Genomic DNA, 23,956 nt, shown 5'->3' with positions numbered 1-23,956 from the left:
CTGGTTGGTCAGGTCTCACAGTTGAAAGGAAGTGAAGGCCAACATATCCATTTACCACCTATTCTCATGCAACTCCAGTTTAAAGTGCCAGCACTGGATTTCTGGATTTGCAATATATTATTTTATATCAATATAATTTTTTTGAAATGTTGCACATCAGGCTTCCTGTGATGCTCGGTCACAATAGTCAGATCAGCCACTTTTGTTATATTCTGTTTAGATATTTCATGTTTCAACAACAACAAAGACACAAGAGGATAATCAAAGACAACCTGAGAAAAACAACACAATGATTTATTTAATTAACATTATCCAAAAAAAGGTGGGAAGAAGTACAACTTATTTAAATCCACCCCTTCTCCATAAAATTAAATTACTGTTTTCATGTTCTCTATATTTTTTGTTACATTTCTGGTTTGTGCTGGCAATTGTTATATATAAATAAATAAAAGAAAAATGCATAGACAACAGTGAACACCTGTTGATAGTCAAAAACCTGGGAAAATCATTGTTGTACATGTTTATCTGTTTTATCTTTCAACATTCATTGTGCTCCTCCACCAAACTGTTCACATGCAAACCGACAGTGTGCAGCCTTAGAATTTTGGAATTAAATATTTGCCTTAAATTATAACCCCCTTCCCTTTCAGTGAACACATTTTGAATATTTCCTGGTAGAAGATTGCTTTTAAATAAGATTATTGCTGTCTGTAATTCTATGTGACCTTTTAACTTTGTTAAAATGACTCCGTTTAGCTATGGTCTTCTTTTATGGGCCTTGAATTTCATTACACATTTTTATTTAATGCTTCACTCAAGACTTATTGAACAATGTCATGCCACATTGACCTGCCAGCCCAATCCCACCTGTAATCAATCATCCACTAATTAAGAGGACCGTTAAAGCAATGGCCATGTCATTTTGCTGAGCAGCAGCGCCCTCTGCTGTCACAAGTGGATATTTCTCATTATGTCCAGTTTCAGGAACAGGGAGTGAGAATTTAACTTTCCTCAGTATTTCTACTGACTACTATTAATCAGTGCAACATCAACATGATGGCTAAAGTCAGATAACAATGGTTAATTACTAGTATACAAATTTTAAGCAGCTGTTAGAAATCACATGCACAGAGTTACATTGGTATTTGTTGATTACTGTGGAGAAGCTTAATGCAAATGGAGATCTCTGTGATGAAATGTTGTCAGTGTGCTCAAAAACAGACGTCTTAAAACGTAGACAATGTAAAAAGAGATACATACATTTTATTATTCATGTAGAAATACAAAAAATGCATGCACGGGTAATGGCATAAATACAGTATAATAGGATCAGCATAAAATAATTACAATTAGCACAGTTTGTTCATTTTAACATTGCATACATTTCTAAAATTCAGTTTTTTGCTGTGTTGTACGGTGTAACCTGTTGATAATAGACGGATAGGGGGAAATTAATTTAACATTTCTTTTAGCATAACCCTGCAATATAACAGAATGAGAAAAAAGTAGCGCGGGATACCTTTTAAATATAATGTAGTTTATATATTGCACCGCATGAACATGCGCTTTGGTCGGTAAGACGAAAGAAAAAGATGATAAATGCACCGATCAGAAAACAGACATCATTTCTTATGCAGTATGATTGAAGCAGCTTTAGTGATCAATGAGAAACAAACAAGAAAATCATCAATGCATCGAAAGCTAATGAGTCAAAGCAACACAATAATCTGTCTCAATGCACAGATTGTACCATAGATTGTGTCTAAGCGACATGAGAAAAAAAGACAGTTTTAACAAAGACCTCTTTCAAGACCATTTCTGTGTAATTTCTCACAGTTTGGTATTTTAAGTGTAAAATTACAAGGAGCTCTTAAAAATATAGACAATTCACATGATAAAATACAAAATATGACAATAAAAAAAGGCACAGGCTGGAGTCTTTAGTCGTTAATGGATAATAATTAAGTCTTGTGTAACTACTTTAACATTTAACTACAACAAAATTTACATATATCACAAATAAATCCTCTGCTGTAACTCTAAATGTCAAATTGTTTCAGCTTCGTTTCTGAGCCTGTGTTGACACGGTTAATAATAATAATCCATCTAATCTATCTTTAATGACTGACTGAACTAAAACATCATGTGTATCATTATATCCCAAGGTAAACATGCTGTGGCATGGATTAGAGGTGTTACTAACGCTCTAAGAATAGCACCTGGGAGATTCATTAGAGGCTCAAAGTAAATGATATACGCATATAAAACAGGCCCTGCTTAAGTTTGAGAATATTTGTGTAAATATACTGTATATATATATATATGTATAAAATGAAGACATACAATAAGGTTATGTGATATAAGTTCTGATCTGAAAATTCCACGGTAATGATACATATACTTAAATCATATACATCAACTCAACTACCATGACTCAGTTTATATGCATTATATATAGTACATGTAGAATGGAATTAAAAAAATGACAATAAAAATCGAACATTAAAACCCTTTACACATTTTTCCATGACTTAACGATGTTAATACTGAGATGTTGATATGTGGACGTAATATAGAACTCAAACTAAATAAAATAAAAAAATGGGGGGTTACAGTGAGCTCATATCGTCATAAACGCAGGTCAACATTTCAATCGTAAAAGTCACACTAAACAAATCCTTGAGATACAACCGAGCACCGCAGCGCACCCTAGCACCAATTTCCTGAACGTCATGTCTTCGTTTTGACCCGATTGCATTACATTGTCAGAATTACCATCAAATACATCATCAGCTTACTAATTCACATGGAATGGTCCACATAAAATTGGAAAACCCCGCCCATTCTGCAAACGACGCAGATAAAACGCAAGGTTGATATCTTTAGTTTTAACTAAAGGCAGCGGTCTCAACAGGAACTGTGCTCATGATTCAGCATAGAAGACAACAATATCATCATCATCATCATCATCCATTCAGATGTTTCAAAAGTCCATTTATAGAAGAAAAAAAAAGGAATAGATTGGCAAATCCTGCCACCCATAACACCCCCACTACACCATGAACTGTGTGTATCCCTCAGCACCCGTGACAATGACATCCATCCAGATCCTCATGGCCTCCGGAGAGGGAGCAACCATGTAGTAGACTCTGTCATGAGTCTTAACACTGAAGGTCAAGGATGGGTTTGGACTCTGAAGGAAGAAGACACCAAAATGAAGTAAGGCGTTAAGAAACAAGCGTAACTGAGAAAGATGTTACAATAAAATATACTTAAGACAGGAATTACATACACATACCTTATGTGCATTCTTCAAGTGATCATAATATACTTCTTCAATGGCTTGAAAATAGATGACTCCTTTCAGTTTGACTTCATGCTTATCTGCACAACATGGAGATAGACAAAATTCATACTTATTTCATTCAGCTTCAAGATTACTCAGAAAACATAACCTATAAGACAATGAGAAAACATTGTACACCACCTATGATGTATTTAAAAAAAATTATTTTGACATTACACATATGATAAAGTGCCTCCTAAATTATTCATGTTTCTTCTCATTGTGATGCAACATGAACAGTGCGTTTCCCTTAAATCATTAGAGTTAAAAGCAAACTACTGAAAGGAAATCTCTGAAGACACAGCACACAAACTCGTCTGTGTATTTGAATCAGTAACTGTGTTTTTATGTGGGTACGAAGTACACCGTGTGAATGCGTCTTCTGTCCTACCTGCGTAGTAGGAGAGTGTGCGTCTGTTGCGGTCAAAGACAAACCAGCGTTTCTTCCAGGTTTTGATTTTGCCTCCCATCTTGACCAAGTAGCCTCTGCAAGTCTTTTCGGAGATGGACAAGTCGAAGCATGTGTCTGCACTGTGGCCCGCTGACTCAATGTGAGCCCGCAGGTTGAAATCGTCCTTCCTCACTGGTAAGTACCGTGTTAGTGGCCGAGACTGGGGGAGGGGGGGTTGGGGGGCAAGAGTGGACGGGATTGTTAAGAAGGAAAGGTTTGCAATAATGGTAATATACAATTCATTGAAACCACACAGATGCATCTGCTTTATCAAAACAAGCAAGATGTTCATTCATACACAAAATGAAAGACTTTAGAGTGGAACACTTCTCTTACCTGTGCCCTTTGTTTCTCTCGCAGTTTCACCTCCCGGTCAATGAGTTTTTGGCGTCTGCTCGTCTCCTCCTGTAGCCGTTTCTCCAGGTCCTCCCTCCTTTTCCTCTCCTCCTCCAGCGCCTGCTTTCGCATTTCCATCTCTTGCTCCTGGAGAATAATTTAATTACATGCTACTTCAGCTTGGAATTTAGTTTGAGTTGTGTCCCCTAGTATCATTTTGGGGGGGGGAAAAAACTGTCTACATTCTATATCAGACCTTGTACTCGAGAAGGCGGTTCTTTTCTGCCTGAGCTTCTCTCAGCATACGCTCCATCTCCTCGAGCTTGGCCACGTTTGATGTACTGGCACTGGAGCAGAGAAACACATATGACACACATCAGGAACAAAAACACAAGGATCTTTTTTTCCCCTGTAAAAACCACCACCTGGTGCACAGTCACGATCAAACAGCATGTCGACTTTTTCATGCTACATTGCAATCAATGTAATGAATAAAACCTACTCGAGCTGCAGTGGACATTTTACTATAACTTTTTGTCTTTTTTTCCCCTTCACATGATACAGTACACAACATACAAATATGAAGCAATTAGTTTTGTTTGTAGCAAATGTGTAAACCTACTTAGATTGTGAGAATATACAGAAAATAAACACAGTCCGGGGGGATAGTGTGTTAAATTACTGTCTAAATGAAAAAGCATTCTCATAATTATTGATTTATCATGCATGTGTGCTGAATCAATAAGGAAATCCATTTGGAAAGGAAGCCTTGATGTTAAGGGGTTCTAAGAATAGAAGCCCTCTTTTCTCTTTCCATCTCACCACAGATCTTCAATGTCTGTCTTTCGTCGAGACGATCGTCTGCTGACTGTCTCCAGATGATCTGCACATGACATGGATTCTCAGCTTACCTCAAACTAAAAGAATTTGTGCGTGTTTTTGTGCCATTAAACTATTTGTTTGTTTGTTTTTAACTCCCCCTGTAATTCTAAACACAAAAATTCTCTCTTTTCTGGTACCATAGGAAAATATACAACAAATCTCTGATGATATCGCAACACACTTTAATCAGTGGTGGACATTGGAGTCTAAACAAATTATTGAGAACCAGAGTTAACGTTATAGAACATTTTTTTGAACAAGTAAATTTTATTACATTAATGTAATAATAATAGTGACTCAACAAAAAGACAAATAAATCAGCCCTTGACAGCTATTTTAGCCCAGTACTTTGCATTTAGGCTTCAACTAATCTAACACAACACATGCTTTTTTGTAATTACTGTCCCTTACTGCAATATTCCTGTAACATTCAAAACTTTCTCCTATTCCCTTTTCTTTCTCTTACCTCATTCGATGAGAGGGAATCGCACTCATCATCACTGCAGACTAACCCACATCAACTCTATTGGCTCAAGTGTTTGGATTAGTTAAAAAGAACTTTATCTTGCTCCAACACTTGTACCTCCACAAAATGGGACACATCCCGGACAAGATGAGAAAAAAAATAATCCAGTTCTATCGTAAAACAGCACTGATCCACGTTACACCACACATCATCCAGTCCAACGCAAGCAGGTACAGCCAAATCCAGCTGAAGCCATACAGAGAATCACAGATGCAGGGAAAACTCAAAAAAAGCGGGCAGATCAATCTGCAAGTGATTTAGGACTTTGCAAAATCTATGCACAGAGGCAAGACCATACCATTGCAAGAAACAAAAGAAGGGGAGGGAAAAAAAGACAGATGCTACCACTGTAAAAAGGGGAGAGAAGGAAAGCATGCACACATGGTTTTAGTCCAAACGGACTGAACCCCCAAATGTACCTCCATACGAATACTGGTTCATCTGAACCTGAGGGGGTTGACTGAGGAATCACATTCACTCAGCATGCACACACACACACAGTCTTCATGTTTTCTGTCATGTGTAACCTGACCCTGAACAACTAATCAAGACTTCCCCTCAACGCACAACACACGCAGTTCAACAATTCCTAAGAGGGTCCATGAAAGGCGGGAAAACTCTACACATTTTTTACATTAAATCAGTTTTCTTTTCTGTTTTTGTCGCTGTCGCCAATTCCCTTTTAAACAGTCAGTGTTTCATATTATGAACACAAGGGGACATTTTGGTGTTTTTGATTTGAACATTTTCTGTATGTCTCGTGTTATATTTAAGCTAACATGTCATTCTTTCTTAGACTGACAGTTTTCTCAAAGCCCCTATATCAAATCAGTTTGAAGACATTTTACACTTAAAACCAGAAAAACATACCACCAACAGGCTTAATTATTCCCATAATAATACACTATATGCATTAACACATGCCAGTGACACACACTTACCTGGAGACATTGTCAGGAGAGCAGGCAGAGATGCTAGTTTCAATGGAGTCAGTACTGTCCACACTCATTGTGTCAAATGCCTGGTTGTCACGGTACCCATAGGCATCGAGGTAGACATTTGTCTGGGAAGCTGCTCGAGAGCCAGGCTGACCTGAAAACACAAATGTAAACAAATGAATAATAAAAAAAGACTAAAAGACTAAAATTAGTTACAATATCCCCGCTCATCTACCTGTCTCTGTCACTTCTTCTGTGACAACAGTTTGCCCAGACAGCTTCAATTTTGAATCAAAATGACCCTCCACCGTGAAACACGCTCTTTTACATTTAGAGGAAAGTAAAATCCAGAGAGTCCAGAAAGTCCACAGAGTAGGGCTAGCAAATAAATGTGGCACTACGTATAATTTCGACAGTCTAAAGTTCTCTGGAAGGGAAGATAAGACATCCTCTGGACTAGAGGGAGAGAATAGTGACACAATTATAACGCTCAGGCAGAGACTCTGGGTACAGGAAGAAGCAAACTAAAAAACTGATGCTATCTTCCACATGCAGCAGACCCACCCATCTGATGAGCCAGATCAAGGGACCAAAGGGACTGAGGGACCAAATACACATGTGCCAATATCAGGCAGAAAATAAACACAACACCAGAACCTATATTATACACCAAATTGTGTTTATCTGTCTCAAAATACACAGCAAATAAACGTTGATCTGGAGCAGATTAAAAAAGGTGGATGCTCGGAATGCTATGTAAATATAATTTTTATTAAAATACCAAGAACGTATACATATTAAACTTGGCATGGAAATAAAGCGAAAGGTCCGTGACGTAACTGGTCGTCCTTTTAATCTTTTAGCTGTAAACTCAAACGTCTGTGGGAATAATGATTGGAGTGGTGAGTGAAGAGCAGAATATTTAATGATGGGAAATGACCGGTGGTCGGAAATGTGAACGACTCCACTCCAACGATAAACTGTGAACACAATGAATACATAAGACATCCATCACTTGATATAACAAGTCGAAATGTTCACACACATCATAGCACAAAGAAAATGTTCTTTAAGCCTCCACCGAATAATCACACTGCTGTTGTAAACAATACTCTAGTATGTCCCCTGATGGACCAGCTCTCCTCCACTCACATTCCTCCAAATCTTCACCGACAAGATAAACAAAACACAATGATGTGCACTCCCACACATGAAACCTCAGGGATATTGTGACCATATAAGGTACATTTTCATGTCACGAACCCACAGTTGTGGTTGTTAGGGGGCGAGAGAGGGAGGAACAATAAAGTGAGAAAACTGACAGTGGTGTTACATGTACTTAATCCACCTCCATGTACTATCTTTAACCTTATTCTTGGTTTCCAAGGGGGTTTGTGGATGGGTGAGCTAGTGTGTGTGTGTGTGTGTGTGTGTGTGTGTGTGTGTGTGTGTGTGTACCTTTATGCAAAGACCGAGATTCAGTTTCCTTGCTGGACAATGAGAAGATTCTTGGAAGAATGCTACCACAACTTGTGCTCTGGACCAGTGGTGGATGGGACTGTGAAGAATCGAGAAGAGACACATTTAACAGTAGAACTTCATTAAAATCACGATAAATTACAATTATTTGACTGTTTTCAAACACTTAGTGACAATTTAGTGACCCCGAACTGTGACCATTCCCATCTTCTCTCTTTATTTGTCTCGTTCATGCATACAGACTTGTTTACACGCGTGTACCTTGGACGGGAAATTGCGTCCGAGTGTCGCGCACGTGAACTGGCGCGTCATGTTGGGAGCAGTTCTCTTCCTGGGTAATGTGTCACTTAGATGGGAACCACCTTCTCTTTCAGACCTCCTCTTCTCCTCCAGCAAACGGAAATGCTGGTCAACAAAGAAGAGATCACACACGCAAACACACACAAAAAGAAAACTAAGTTAGTTAAATCAATAGAATAATTAATGAGATTCAATTTCATTTTAAGTCATTTGACGTGGTCCCACTTTTTAAAGTCAGAGTATTCAAGTCCCTGCCTGTGAGGGGTTTATAAGATGTCTTACTTTGGTGCCCTCTGGTGGTAGAGAAACTTGATATAGCAAGGTGAAGGCCAGGGAAATTCATTTTTGAATAGATGACAACTTCATACATTGTGAATTTAGTCTCTTAGATTTATACAATTTCATAATATATCCAAGAAAAATATCTAAATCTAATCTTTTGCCACTGTCATTGTGACCTTAATGTGATTAGTAATACCTTTGTTTGTCTTAATTTCAAAATGGCTGCAAAAAAGGGTCCATTTCATACTAAAACCTAATTTAACCCATGACACTTTAATAACCAATTACCATTTACATTACCTGCCTGAGATGCTGATGGTGCTTTTTGAGAGGAAGAGGAGGTGGGGGAGAGTCAGGGAGGGGAGAGGGGTCACGGTATGACACCATGTTCTCTGGCCAATGCACAGAGGGGGTTTTGGGGAGGGGGCGGGGATATAGATGAGAGGAGGAAGAGGAAGCACAGTCGGCAGGTGAAGAAGAATAATAGAGCTTAAAAAAGAAGAAAGGAAAATGTCAGAAGGCGGAAATAGTAAAAAAAGAGGGAAGGGAAAATAGGGAGAAGAACACTTTCATACACACTGTGCATCATCTGAAGTCTGTGTATTAAACAAGACACCAGGAACCTTTGCACCACTACACACACCTCATCCTCCTGTGGCTTCGTGGTATCGTCATCAGGGGAGGGGTTTGCCTCGGACTCAGGGGCGGCATTGGTCAGAGCAGGGGCGGACTTAGGGTCCCCCTTACGCTGTGAGTAAAGCTCATTGATTTCACTGACTGTGACATAGCCCTGGAAAGTATCATGGAGAAACGGAGGAGAGAAAAAGGGGTGAGGTATAGCATGAAGTGAGTCTGCCATATTAATATGTTACAGCAATTAGTTGTTAGAATGATGCTTCTGTGGCAATTTTAGTTTCCAGGTAAAACACAACAAAACAAGTTATTTAGACACAGTATGGTTAACAATGATTAGGTGAAGTAAACAAGACAATTATCGTTCTAACAAGATGTCCACTGGATTATTGTGAGTCAGTGTATGCTGTGCAGAGAAACCATTGAATTATTCTGTCTCAAATGTCATTGCTTTCATTCGTGCTTTCATTCAAAACATTTCATTGCATGGACGTGAAGTTTCAAGTAGAAAACAAAAGGTGGAGGAAAAAAGGAGGCAACTGACAGAAGAGGAACAACAGAAGCAGATGTCCCAGTAAAATCCCAAGGATTATGGATTTGGCCCAATCCAGATTTAAGTTTAATGAATGGAAATATATTAATTACATCAGACCTAATACACTCTTCATATTAGAGTAATTACCAGTATTTGACCTCCTCAGCCTGAATATGTTGCAGTTACAGTACTTGAACGCAGAGGGGAAAGACTCTACATTTGCACTTAACTGATTCTGTGCAAAAATTGATGGCAGGTCTAAATTAAAGCAAGCTCTTGACATTCACACATATCACATATTAATAATTTAAGTTTAAAAATATCAATTATTAACCATGAACTTCAGTATTTAGGTGAACAGGCTGATAAAAGAAATACATACATCTACGACAGGTTATTTAATCAACATTTGATATTATTATGAATATATCGGAATCTACAGGCTACTACACAATGTGAAAAGAGTTGACTTGAGACCAGGGACATCCCAAAAGGTTTAAACAGTCAATCTGGACAAGCAAAACAATTAGGGAAACAAATACAAAATGTAATAGGTTTGTTCTACAAATAGAAGAAAGGAGGTTAGTCGGAAGAGAAAAAATTGTGGCAAAGCGTCAAGGGAACAAGACCTTAAAACCTGACATGCAGGCTGAATCCAGCAGGGACAGAAAGAAGGCCCAGTCATTAAAAATAATGAGTGGATCATGTCCATTTCTTAAAAAGTTCAAAGAGGAGCACAGTTGTCATTTTCTCGTCCGTCAGCTGTCACGTAAACCTACCTCCCTCAGCGTGAAACCCCGGCTACCGGTGAGGTCGGCATATTTTCCATCCAGTGTGGCAAGTTTTTCTTTTTCCTAACAGAAAAAGGATCGTTTAAAACAAAAACAACATTTTGCTGTTGGTCTTTTATGATTATTTAGAAAACATATTATTTAAATTCAAATTATGTACACATGCAAACAGTGATTCTACTGTACCCTTTGCAGCATCGATTCAAGGTTGCTTCTCTCCTTAACGAAGCTTTCCTTTTCTCGCTGAGCTTGCTGGGTAATCTGTGTTCCCTGCTTCTTCAGAGTTAATAGTCGCTCCTGAAGTTTCCAAAAAAGGAAGACAAGCTTGTTACGCACACATATATTAAAAAAAAAGACTGCATAAAAGGACTACAAATATTATGTATTGAATTGATTCAGTTTTCTTAGCAGCAGCTACCTTGCGTGTGACTGTGCTGCGCTGGTAATCGGCGATCTCCCGCAGAAGTTGCTGTGTGTGTGTTTCCTTATCCTCGTCCAGTCTGCTCTCTCGCTCCAGCTGCTGGAACTCCAGGTCCTCAAAACGCTTCGTCTCTGCCTCGAGCACTTCGCAGTCCTGACAGACACAAGCAAAATCACAATGCACGGGTGAACAAGCAACACAAGGGGATGCATGTGACACACAGAACCTCCTGTAGATGATACTTCGATATTAAAGCGTGTATGCAAATTAGGTCAATTGTCAACAAATTGGCCTGTAACATTATGTTTGTCTTATTTATTTCATTATGAACATGTTTTTCCTAAAGCTTTGAAACAAATAGAAAATGGGAAGCAGTCGTCATTCATAGAAGCACCATCTCATCCCTTAATATGTTGACAAAAGGAACCAGTCTCACAGATGCTTTATTTTCCATGCATACTACAAGACCGATGTTTTTATAGTGTCGTCATGCAAAATGTAACACACCACAAGCATTTCCCGCTCAATGCAGAGAGCCACAAAGTGCTGTCACCTTTAAGAAATCAGGTATATGTCAAAAAACTAGTGAAGCCCTGAACTAAATATTAACATGTCCATTTCTATTTCTGTAACAGCTCTTCGAAGCCTGACCCTTCAGACACCAAACACTCACACAGAATCAACCCCTCTGAAGACACATAGATATGAGTAGACACAGAAACCTAAAGGGTTAGACAGAGAGAAGAATTATACCAGTTAAAGATGAGTGGTGGAAGTGGAGAGCAAGTTCTCAGAGAAAAGTGTAGGCATTTTCAAGTCCGCAAGCGTCATACGACTCTCAGTTCATGCGAGTCTGGCCATGTGAACACCTGCTCATACACAAGATGAATTAAATATTTGAGTGTAAATACTGTATGCATAATGTGCACATGCGAATGCATTGAAGGCATACACTGCTGCTTCCTTTGCTGCTTATGCTCCGTAAGCTTGGTTTCATGCTGCCCTATGTGTTGTGTTTTCCTTGCATGGATCCACAGGTTCACACACCCCAAAGTCTGAGATCCACTTTTCACATTCACCTGAATAAAAGTGGGTCTCAGACGTTTGGAGCCCAGGGTATCATCCTGTGCTTGTGTGCGTGAGGTGTTGAGTGTGTACTGACCCTGGCTAGCTGCTCCTGCAGGGGCTCCTTGGTGGCCTCAGGGCAGCTGTCCAGCTGGGAGCGCTGCTCACACACAATCTGAGCCAACCTCTCTACTCTGCCCCTCTCTGCCTGCAGCAATTCACACGCCTGGTGTACAACACATGAACATACACAAAAACGCGCACACAAACACACACACACACACACAAGCCCACACGACGACACATGTACCATGTACATGTTTTTATGTACACATAAATACAAAGACATACACACACATACACACAACATAGAGAGGATGGCAGGTTAGTTGGACTGGGGGAGCCACTGTTAATTACTATGACGACCAGGTCAGCAATGTGAGCTAAGAGGGAGGGGAGGAGAGAGGAAAAGGAAAGCTGAAGAAAAAAAATCTAACATAGAAATGGAGAGGTGCAAGGGGTTGAATAAAATGGAAGTCGAAAAATGGCATCTCATGTCCAAATGTCATTGTAGTTCGTCTTGAAGACATTTTATCCAAGAGGATAAAAAAGAGGATCAGTTGCCTGATTCAGTGACATTTGGAGAACTATGAATGAAATGATGAATGAGAAGCTACACAGACTAGTAAGCAATGTGTCATTAATTCTCTCTCCTGCACATTTGTCCTCGCTTGTTTGAATGAAAATGACTGAGGGTGAGGACTGATGGTGAGAAAGGCGAGGATGAATGTAAGGGATGTATCAGCAGAGGGTAAATTAACATATTAATAGTCCTCTCTATGAATACAACGCATTTGTACACTCACACGCCCCTGGAGCACTCAACTGCATCTCATCTTCAACAGAAGTTTGGAACATTCGCGAGAAGGTGAAATCGTCTCTATTTTCTTTGCTCTCACTTGTAATCGTGACATCCAGCGAGTGCCAGCACACGTGTACACACAGTGGAAACGTGCTTTTGGAAAGTTTTGTCAATGTATTAAAATTCTGAAATCTTTCAGGTTCTCCATATGGCATGTGGGTGGGATGGATGTAAGCCACATGATGATGAGTAGTGACTGGTGTTTGCTAAACAGTGAGTCTTTCTTTCATTGGACAAGAGAACTATTTTCCCCTCATGCCCTCAAGATGCTGCTGGGTCTGTAATATGCCTTCTACTGAAAGTGGCTTCTGTCCAGACACTGACTGATCACTGGTTGTCCTTCTGGAAAATAATCCATCACTCGTTTTACACCCGGCCTATTCCTTCCCAGATTTAATTTTTGAACAAACTACCTCCTATCCATTCAGTTTACCACATGTTGTTATTGTTTGAACACTTGAGAAAATAGCATTACCACAACAAAACACAGCTCATTTCTTTAAAACTGACGGATTTCGAAAACTATCTGAAGCCTCTTTAAATTCAGATGGATACGGATGCGTGTGTGTAAGATGGGATCACTTGGTGACTGTAATACTCTGGGTAGCATTAACAGATATATATTTGGAACTGAGACAGCATGAGAAGGATTAACACCTATCAGTCAGTCACATGACCCCTAAATGTTTGAGGGTCTTGGAGTAGCACATGTAATTTCAAGAGCACGCAGACACACTCACGCACACACACAATCTTGGGCAGCGAAATGCATGCAGCTGATTAAAGCGCATGTTTCGAGGGGTTTGAAAACGTTATTCTCTACTTTTTATACTCTGTATTTCCTCTCCATTAACTCAGAAGCAATTTCTTTGTGCAGAAAACTCAATTGTTTTGACCCAGCCAGCTTTTTGGATCATCCTCATTAATCCTAACTCTAAGTCGTTCTTTAACAGAGCATAGCCTTTATACCTTTTCCTTTTCCTGTTGGGACTTGGTCTCTAGTTCAGTCATCTTGTTGTGAAGTGCTTCCAGGGCTTCTTTTTCCTGCTGGAGAGCAGCTACCTCTGACTCCTGCTCAGCCTCCACAAGGGCTCGTTCAACCTCCACCTTAGATAAACACAACGTCTTTGTTTATTTTTACTGTTAGTAAAACGATATCGATACATAAATAAATATTTCACCTAAAAACAAATCAGTGTAATTAACTTAAATAACACAAAATCCTTGTGTTGTCCTGCTCTACCTCTCGTGCAGATTCGTCTATTTGGTTGTCCAGCTCCTTGATTTTTCTCTCCAGCTCCTCCATGTTGTTCAGCACCTCGATCCTCTCCTCCTTTACTTGCCTCACCTCCTCCTCTGAAGGTCTTGAATCCTGTCTGCAGTGCTGAATTGCATCCTCTAGAGCCTGCATCAACACAGATTTTACCAGTGTAAATATGTTGTCAAAACTCTTAACTATTATCACCACCATCAATATTCACAATCATACCAATATTCATGCTCATTGCAGAGCTAAAAACCAAGAAAAAAAAACATTTAATAAATGTTCTGTAAATATGAGTGTTAAAAAGGACCGACCATTGACAACGTGGTGTTTTTGTCAATTAATCCTGATTAATCTGATTAAAGCTGGCCAAAGTCAATGAAGTTACTCTTGAAGTCTTATTTCATGCCAACAAATTCAAGACTCTACCTCCAATCACCACCGAATGACCGAATAGTTACAATTACTGACAGTTTCAGTTCTGTTCACTAACTTTCAGTTGCAGTTTGGGTTTATGAGTAGGATAATCCCACAAAAAATCCTAACAATAACAAATCTATATGGCAGAATTACTTCAGATATCAAGACATCAAATGTAATGCTCGACATCCACTAAAACATGTGATATTATTAGGAGTACTTCATGTGCACACAGGAAGCGTTTCAGACACTAGTATTCTACTTCCGTCCAAAGAGACGTCCTATTTCGCTGTTTACCTCATTGGTTCTCTGTGTACGTGGAGAAGGTGAGGGGGCAAAGCTTCGCAAGCTGACAGTGGGAGATTCTGCCCGATTGTCTCTGTGACCGCTCCTGCGCCTCTGTCGTAACTGTAGCTCATCATCGTAGAAGCCATTCTCTGATGCAGGAGAGGCGATGCGTCCATTTCCAGTGGTTTCAATGACAGACGAACAGTCAGAAAAGACAGAAGGCGCGTCGTCGTCATCGTTGTTCACTTGGAGCTTCTCCAGCTCCTGGTTGATTTTACGGAGATCCGCCACTGCTGAAGTGGGACTTGTTGTCGTGGCACCTCCATCCCTGTCAGCCTGGCCCAGCTCTGAACACAGAGACAATATGGTCTCTAGCCGCTGTCGCTCCTGAGATAAACACACAGGAGTTAGATTGTACACAGACCTGGGAACTGCAGCTCATTCTCATTTTTGTTCATTACACAATAAAAAACACTGTAGCCTTACATTACTTTTTGTACAGTAAAAATACATTTCTATTAGAGTTGTGATGTTAACTGCTGAACACCAAACCGACTCCCAAAAGCTCTACAAAACTTTATAGTAATATCCATTATAAAAATCAAGTTTTGAATGCAAGTTACCTGGAGAAGCATTGCAGAAGTTTGTCCTTAATACACTGAGCAATATCATTTCTAGTGCATCTAATTTTCTACATTATTCACATGCTCTCAAAGTCTAATTCCTCTTAACAGGAACTCCAGGAGCCATATTTCCTTTTACCCTTTCACCAAGTTCTGCCTGCTTTAACAGAGACATATGAGAAGCTACGTGAGCTGCAGAGTCAATATATCCTGTTGTAGCTTCAGCAGTAACTTCTCCGGTGGGAGCCTTTTCAAGTAAGTAATATTAGAGAGGGAAAGAGGGAGGCAGTAAAAATGGAACACATGACTAGGACGTGTGTGTGTGTGTGTGTGTGTGTGAGATAGAGAGGGTGAGTGAGCTAATGAGGAGGTGAACAGCTGTCAAATAGTACACTTCAACAAGCCATGACTCTGAACATGGGAATGTGTCCGTGTACTGCTACTCATAACACAGGACACTTTCCAGGGAATTGTACTTAAAAGGAATCTGAACCAGGTGAAGTTTGGACAATGGAAGACTTAATGGAGACGCGTGTTTGTTTAGAGAGGCTTAAAAGAGTGCATTATATATTTATTATTATGACATTAGGGAGGAGATTATAATATATAATTCAAAATGTTTTTTGTATCATTTCTTAAGTCATAATAATGTACATTACTTTTGCATGCATACAGCCAGGTGTGAACAAGTGTGTAATGTGAACCAGGAGCTGAGACAAGTGTCAGTTTGTCACCTTGCTCTATTCTAATGGCCACAAGCCTCTGTGGAACCCTTATAGTAATCAGCTGTCAACTAGAGAGAGACAGACGGAGAGGGAGACAGAGAACAAGGACTCCTATAAAAAGATGAAAAGAAGGACAAAATGGAAAGAAGACAGGGAGCGAGTTGGCAAATACAATATGAGCTGGTGATTTGTTCCATCTGAGAAAATTCTACTTTGCTTTTCAGATAAATATGAAAGTCTTCCTTTTCCTCTACCTTGAGTAGCTGTTGAACCATTAATCTCCTTCCCCTGATTCACATTCCTTTATTTGTCTTATTAACTTGTCAATGACCCTTACTAAACACAACCGCACTGTTAAATAATAGCTTTGTGAATCAAAACGTGCATAACCAAGACAAGCAGCTCTCGATGGCTAATTATCATATGGCTAAAAGCCAACATGTAACCGTGTTTTGGTCTTTCACTGTAGGTTCCCTGCACTACCACTAGAGGGCAGGTAGTGCTTGAGAATTAGAATTACTCATCCTGCTTGTAACTGATTTTGGTAATTTTGAACCTGCTCTTCAAACATGTGCAGTAATAATTTCTGACAGCAAATGAAAGACATGTTACGTTTAGATTTAAATGTGTCTGACAGGATCACATTTCATCAAACCAAAAAAGATACCGCAATTTGGGGCTAAATTCATTTTCTTTCATGATACCAGGCAAAGGGAGCAAAAGGCTCTGGGATCCAAGAAGGAGAAATGGGTCCATAAAATTCCATCTTGATTTTTAAGTATAATATACAGTAACTGGAGGTAAGCTGAAAACCACTGTGTTTGTACAATGGTTGGGTTGTCCAGTAAAGTATTCCTTACAATTTAAGGAGAAGACACTGTTCACTTACTAACTTGACTCTCTCTTTCTGTGTGAAAGTGAAAGGGACACACGTTATCCAGAGAGGGGGAAAGCAGAATTATGAGCCCACTTGTTATTATACAGTATGTTGAGCAGCTGTATATTTATCCACCTGCTACTTGAAAACCCTGCTCTCTAATCTTCCAAAATTTCACTAACCAACAGCTGACTGATGTGTTCCGTGGCTCTTCAGTGGACCGAACCACACTGGGCGGTTTTCCAGATGACTGACATAAACACACACTACGTACACGCAAACACACACAAGAGCACAATCCAAGCACAAGGTTAAGAATAGTCCTGTTAGAATCAGTCGGGTAGCAAAGGCATCTGTGTGAGTGGTAAACCTCACTGTGTGTGTGTGTGTTAAGCTCCCTGGGAGAGTATGTTTGAGAGGACAAGAAGGAGATCGGCGATGAAGGGAGGTATTCCAACATGCATTCCTTTTCTTGTATGTCTTGCCAACACTGCAAAACATATATATAAACATATATTCCTATCTCCTATCAGTAATCTTCTATGCTGCAAACTGTCAGTCAGTATGTTTACATGACACTACAAAAAAAGAGAGAAAAAAGTCAATACATTCCGACTAAAACTGGACTTTTAAAATACATGTTAGACTGACATTGTGCTAAATTGAATTTATCAAAGTCAGACAAAGTTGGCCTAGGCACTCCGGGTATGCTCCACACTGCCTGCCCTCAGACTTTGACCCAGAAATAATAGAAGAAGCCGGTAAACAACAGAAAACAGCGAGAAAAACATGACAAAGTCCAGATTAGTGAGTTTTTGGACTAATGGGGGGACCAAATGTATGCTTTGCCAGCTCAAAGAATGAAATATTTGAGAGTTAATAGTTAGTAGAAAGACACAGAATAAAGTAAACCACCAACTAAAGTTGTTTTTGGTCAGTGACGTAGCACACTTCATTCAATAAACTCATTCCCTGCTATTGTTTGTATAATGGGAGAAAGACAGTAGTGTAATCAAATTGCGTAGTTGAGTAAAAACCATAGTTCGCAACTACTGATTTGCATTCAAAGCTATGGCTGCGGTCTATATCGTAGACTATCATTTGATTAGAAATAAAATATGCTTCTGTATAGACAGAGACAGACAAACCGCAAGTGCACACTCCTACTCACCAGTCTCTCCACCTCCTGCTCTCGCAGCCTCTCTTCTTTTTGACGGTGGTGGTAGTCAGTCAGTTCTTCCTTCCCACTCAGTGAGCTGATACTACCCCTTCTTTCCCTGAACCCCCCCGGTGGAGTCACCCCTGCCTTTCCAAATGAGGACCTCCTGTCACCAAATCCCATCCGAGGTTCCAGCCCTGCCTTCCCAAATGATGACCTCCTCTCTCCAAGACCTTGGGTACCAATGAATTCAAGATCTGCCCCTCGCCTCTCCTTGTCAACCAAATTGTAGTCTTGTATGACTCCATTGCTGGCAGAGCATTCAGTGTCTGAAGAGATGGAAGTCGTGGGGCTGATGGTGCTGGAGGAAGTCAGGCTGAGTTTTTTGGCCACACGGGGGGAAGAAGAGCCCCCTTTGGATGGGATGGTCACATCAGGAGGTGCTGCTGTAGCAGAAATGGAAGAGGTGGTAGATGGCAAGTTCTTCGTGGAGGAGAGGGAGATGGACATGGACACAACACCTTCTCCCTGAGAAGTGGTCTGAATTTGATTCCTATTGCAGGCCTGTTGTGTGGAGATATACGAGTTGTGGTTGGTGTCCTGGCTGTTGTTGTTGTAGTTGTCTTTGCTATATTTGTAACTTCCACCAATATCAGACCGTCGTGATGGCAGCGTCGACAAGGTCAGCACTCTGTTGCTGTTGTCATGAGGAGAGGATGAGGGGCAGAGGCGTGGCAGGGAGCGACTGTGCCCTCCTCCCAACAGCCCGTTCAGCGAGCCGGCCGAATATTTTCTCGGCCGACTGGTTGGTGATGGCTCTTGGTTTCCACAGCTACGACGACCAAGGCGGGGGCTTGAGGGCATGCTGACTGCGCCTCCTGCCGATGGAGTGCGGGACGATGACGAGGGAGGACGGGAATGGAGGGAGCTTTCCATTCCAGCGACAGAAGATGAAGAGCCGCCACCATTCCACGTGGAGAGCAAAGAAGAAGAGCTCTGGTTCTGCAGTCGTCGGTTATCGCTCATGCTGAAATTGTCCTGGCTGCGGCCCACTGAGGTGCGGGAGGAGAGATAAGGAGAAGGGTCCGATCGACGTCCCGGGGGGAGGGGAGGAGCAGATTTCAAAGAGAGGGGTGGACGATCTGTGCCATAGAATCGCCTCGCTTGTTCCTGATATGCTGATGAAGATGTGGTAGGACTTGAGACAGGTGTCGTGGGTGGAGACTGAGCGATAGAAAAGAGAACAGCAGTTAAGAAATACATGCAATCATTTAGTGTAATATGTATTGCACATTAAATTTTATTTAAATAACAGAAGCAGGCAGAATGGCAGAAAAACAGAGAGAATTATGGCGGAGCTTTGGCAAATTTCATTTGAGGGCTAAATCTTTTGTTTCCACTGTAGTTGAGCCCAGGATAGTGGATAAACCCTGGTTAGCTCAAAACAAACATCCAGTGTATAACACACAGACTTTAAGCCGTGCGAGGCATGCGACAGAAAGCAGGTTATTAAACCATACCAAGAACTAAAAGATGCCTAACCTGAGTTACACTGAAGTAAGAGGGGTTGGCATTCCCATTGGCTCTCAAGCTGTTCTCCAGTGCAATCTTCTTGCGCTGCAGGGTATCCATCAAGTCCCGAAGTTCGGAGGCTGAACGCATCCCCCTAGCACTGCTGGTGCCACCTGCAACTGCATAGCTGTAGTCGCTGCTAAACTTCAGGTAGTCTGGGAAGGACAGAGGGATAAAATTGAAAATAAAATAAAACGGATGACACAGGACACAAAGAAGAAGAAAAATGACATGGCAGATACAAAAAGAAAAATATATATGTACATCTACAGGACGAGCCACGCGAGGGTATAAAGAAAGAGACGGACACAACATCCCTCCATTTAATCTAGAACATTTAGAGAGAGAAAAATCAGTGACGGGAAAAAAGAAAATGAGAGACGAAGGAAAATGGGAGGAGCGAGGAACCACAAACGGAGGCAGGACGATGAGAAAAATAGCAAAAGTTGTATGTGTACCTGAAGCTGCAGCTATTCTTGTAGCTCTTGGCAGAGCAAACTCAAACCAAACAATCCACAACTGGCAGCAAATCCCCAGAATAGAAATCAACACATACACAGCAAATACACTCTTGCACAAAACCATCCATCTGATCCAAGACAAATAGTTTAACTAGGGTTCAGTTCTTTACTATAGGATTTGGAGAAATGAAAGAGACCACAAAATATTTTGGAATACTCCCAGGGGCCCCCCCACCCTTTCTGCAGCCTTTTATTTAAAAGAAGTTGTCGGTGGTGAGGGGGTCCATTTCCAAACCTCAACTGAGTGATTTTCTTACTTCCTCTCTCCTAAATTTAGCTGGGAGATAACCAACCAACACACGAGCCAAAAATGTCCTTTTACTTTGTATAACATCACTAAATTCAGCAGACGTGAATCTGATTGATAGCTCTAGCTCAGTTTATACTACCATGTCATCAAAAAAGCGAGGTAAAAACACTTAGGTAGGGAAAAGTCATGTGGGAGGAACCTGCCCTCATGTTTTTTTTAATCATCTGTGGTATTATATGGAAAAGGAGCTATTACAATGTTCAAACTTAGACCACCCAGTGTTAAACAGCCACACACAAAAGCTGTAGCTCCGCCTGAGAGAAACACACGGGTGTGTGTGCTGCGTGTGTGTGCTGCGTGTGTGTGCTGCGTGTATGCGCATGCTGGCAATGTATGCATGTTGAAGATGAAGTGTGAATATTACAGCTACTACTGCCGCTTTGAAGAGTTATACTGGAAGGAACATTAAAGAGTACCTAAAAGTGCACGTCATGGAGAGAAATGGGGCAGAAAATGAAAGCCATCATAAGATCGAGAAACACACACATGCACGCACAGACACAAATGCAGGGTGTTTGTGTCCATACATGGGCAGATTTATACTGGAGGTCTGGTTTGCATCAGCTCTCCTCCATCCGAAGTACAGTGAGTACATGGTCAACTCCTTTTTTGTGAGAGAGTCTTCACTTTTAGGTGCACATTTCAGAGTGGGAGTCTTGGCAATCTGAAGGGTAGCGGTATAGAAATTTGGCAGCCTAATAACAACAACAATAATAATAATAATAAAAAGAAGCGTGTGTGCAGTATGTGCATGTCTGTAGTCGGCTGTAAGACAAATTTTCACTCAAAACTATCTTTGTAAGGACATTGTGGCTGGTTAAATGGCTTTTTAAGGGTTGGTTTTAGGGTTAGGGGTTGAATAGGGTTAGATTAAAAATTAAGATTAGGCATATAGGGTAAGATGTCCTCACTGAAACTGCTGTACAAGAATGTGTGTGTTTGGAGATGCGAGTCACTTCAATGAAAACAACCTAAAAGCCTGAGGAGACCAAGGTGCATTCCGTCTGTCTAAGAATGTCAAGAGCAAGGATTTAAGTTATTATCGTGCGCACACACACACACACACACACACACACCTTGCTCACGGCCGGATCAATCCCTACAGAGACAAGAGAGTCCAGCTGCATCACCATGGTAATTGAGGGGCACCACATGACAGAAACATTCCATTATGTTTTGAATTTAAGTTTTAACGTGCGTGACGGTGAGAGCGTGCATTCTGGAAAAAGTGTGAACATTTCTGAAAGAAGCACCTGCCCCCATTTGAACCATTTCTCTTTCAGCAAAGGAAATTTCAGATTTAATGCATATTTTAACATCTCCAATGTTGCATATAATGAAGTATTATATGTGATGCCAAACCAAGGTTTCGGAAAGTGAGCGTCTCCGCTCATCCAGACAAAGCTGTTGTCTCTTTTTCTCCCATGGCAAACTTGAATACTGCTATTATAACTCAATGCTCTTGGTCAGGGTGAGTGCATGTGAGCTGAACCTGATTCTTCTCAGTGTACAGATCTAGGTTGTTATACATTTCCATAACATTTAAGAAAGGACAACTGAGGCTCAGCAAGTTAATTCTTTTTTTACTTTACTTGTAACATTTCTGTGGGAAGTGATGTCAAATCAGGAGGGGGGAAAGTTGATGAATGACCAGAGGTCAAAACGGGGTGAAAATCAGTTCAGTGAGGATGAAAACTGAGGAGTCTCTTTTTTTGTAAAGATGATGATGTGGCAGAACAAAGGCAGAGAGGTAGAACAAAGATAATAGAACAGTTTGTAAAAGTGCAGTTCAGCGGTTCACTAGACCTGCTGTTGTGGTGTTGTGGGAGTCGGCGTGTGTGTTTGTGTGTGTACCTGTGTTGTAGGCCAACGCAGACACAGGGCTCTTCTGTGGAAGCATGCTCTTCATTCTGCTTGCCTCTTCAGGGTGGTTGAACCGGAAGAAGTAGGATTTACCCAGACAAAGGGAATAACCTGGAAAAAAAAACAATCAAAGAAGGTTAAGATACAACTAAAATTCCCGGAGATTAAAGATGAAGAATACACAACTAAGCAGAGTAAAGTATTAGGAGTAGAAAACCAAAACATCAGTGTAATTTAGTGAATTAATTGGCATGATGACAGAAAAAGAATCTCAAAGAGCACCAAACTAAACCTTGGAGACGTTCTGTATATTCTGCACAGTATGCATCAAACACTACATATTTGGATATGCTATAGGTTTTAAATTAGTCTGAAATATTTATTCACAGCCAGACATTTGCCTATGCTCACGAACTGCCAGCGACTCCAGACCACGGTGTTGACTCTGGCCATCAATTAGACTCAGAGGGCCAGGTATTAAACAAGATGTCAGGGTCACAACCTCTGTAATACACACAGCCAGCCACAGCTGTCCAAATACTCGAGATGGAAAAGGACAGAGATGGTCATACACACACACACAAGCCTGAGAGACCTTTAAAGTAAAAACAAGGAAGAAAAGAGACATGAAAGTACAGACCGATGACAGAAAAATCACAAGACTGACTGAGGGCCTTCCTCCCTCTTATTTGTCTGTTGTGTCTTTCTCATCTTTGCTCCCTTTGTCCTTTCAGTCTCCATCCATTCAGATAAACATTACAGCAAACCCCCACAATGTAAGCATGTGTGCAAAAGGCTAAAACAAGCAACTTCTTAATCGCTCCATTACAGTTACATCACATTCCTTGGACCTGAAGTTAGACAAAACCACTGAAGCAAGCGGGGGATTGGGAAAGGGTGAATGGAAAAAGACTGAATGGAAAAATGTCAAGACTGATTTTTTTTTTTGGTTCCCTTTCCCCCATTCTCATCTCTCCTTGCTTGTTCTCCATTTTAAGTATGGTTTCACGAGCACCTCCACAAAAACAGTGTTAACAGCCTAATTTCAGATTATTATAGTTTACCTAAAAGAGGTCATACCTGTCTCGACATTGTCTCAGTGCCTCGAGAGCAGATTTTTTTTAAGCCTTCAAAGCTGCAATTTTCAAAACACGAGGAGAGACCTGAACGCTGCGGTAAAGTGGAGCTAACACCACACAGATGACAACAGAGTAAGAAATGTTTAGTCTGCACAGCTGCGCTGAAAACCTCTTCAAATGCGCTTGTGTAAACACTATATTGCAGGTTTGGGCAAAAACTGTGAGGAAGTGGCATCATGACAAGAGAGAAAAGATGTGTAAAGACAGAAACACACACACACACACTTCAACTTGTCAGCTTGTATGAGCAAGATATAATAACAATAATACACTTCTTATTGCCAGACA

The 23,956-nt window shown here is 40.6% G+C and overlaps 1 protein-coding gene and 1 long non-coding RNA gene across 6 annotated transcripts in view; one reads left to right on the top strand and one right to left on the bottom strand.

Annotated features, from left to right (window-relative positions):
* Positions 1-1,243: 1,243 nt before the first annotated feature.
* phldb2b (pleckstrin homology-like domain, family B, member 2b) overlaps positions 1,244-23,956 on the bottom strand; it is a 36,954-nt gene continuing 14,241 nt past the window's right edge. For 2 of the 5 annotated variants that reach the window (XM_044027689.1, XM_044027726.1), the window contains 19 exons: positions 22,521-22,640; positions 19,806-19,990; positions 18,276-19,487; positions 14,889-15,266; positions 14,151-14,312; positions 13,877-14,014; positions 12,083-12,211; positions 10,918-11,073; positions 10,686-10,796; positions 10,488-10,562; positions 9,184-9,330; positions 8,220-8,363; positions 7,938-8,037; positions 6,483-6,633; positions 4,390-4,480; positions 4,134-4,280; positions 3,738-3,957; positions 3,299-3,384; positions 1,244-3,193 (listed from right to left, as the gene is read on the bottom strand). In XM_044027689.1, coding sequence (XP_043883624.1) covers positions 3,053-3,193; positions 3,299-3,384; positions 3,738-3,957; positions 4,134-4,280; positions 4,390-4,480; positions 6,483-6,633; positions 7,938-8,037; positions 8,220-8,363; positions 9,184-9,330; positions 10,488-10,562; positions 10,686-10,796; positions 10,918-11,073; positions 12,083-12,211; positions 13,877-14,014; positions 14,151-14,312; positions 14,889-15,266; positions 18,276-19,487; positions 19,806-19,990; positions 22,521-22,640 — 3,893 coding nt within the window. In that variant the 3' untranslated portion in view covers positions 1,244-3,052. The remainder of the gene's footprint in view (positions 3,194-3,298; positions 3,385-3,737; positions 3,958-4,133; positions 4,281-4,389; positions 4,481-6,482; positions 6,634-7,937; positions 8,038-8,219; positions 8,364-9,183; positions 9,331-10,487; positions 10,563-10,685; positions 10,797-10,917; positions 11,074-12,082; positions 12,212-13,876; positions 14,015-14,150; positions 14,313-14,888; positions 15,267-18,275; positions 19,488-19,805; positions 19,991-22,520; positions 22,641-23,956) is intronic. The other 3 variants (XM_044027708.1, XM_044027699.1, XM_044027716.1) reach the window with 3 other exon arrangements.
* LOC122770709 lies at positions 3,866-4,657 on the top strand. Its single transcript, XR_006360542.1, has 2 exons — positions 3,866-3,932; positions 4,158-4,657. It is a non-coding gene; the product is annotated as an uncharacterized LOC122770709 (long non-coding RNA).

This window comes from Solea senegalensis, linkage group LG1 (assembly GCF_019176455.1).
Source record: "Solea senegalensis isolate Sse05_10M linkage group LG1, IFAPA_SoseM_1, whole genome shotgun sequence".
Classification (NCBI taxonomy): domain Eukaryota; kingdom Metazoa; phylum Chordata; class Actinopteri; order Pleuronectiformes; family Soleidae; genus Solea; species Solea senegalensis.
Note: the sequence above shows the minus strand (reverse complement) of the source record. Positions and strands in the feature narration are given on the sequence as shown.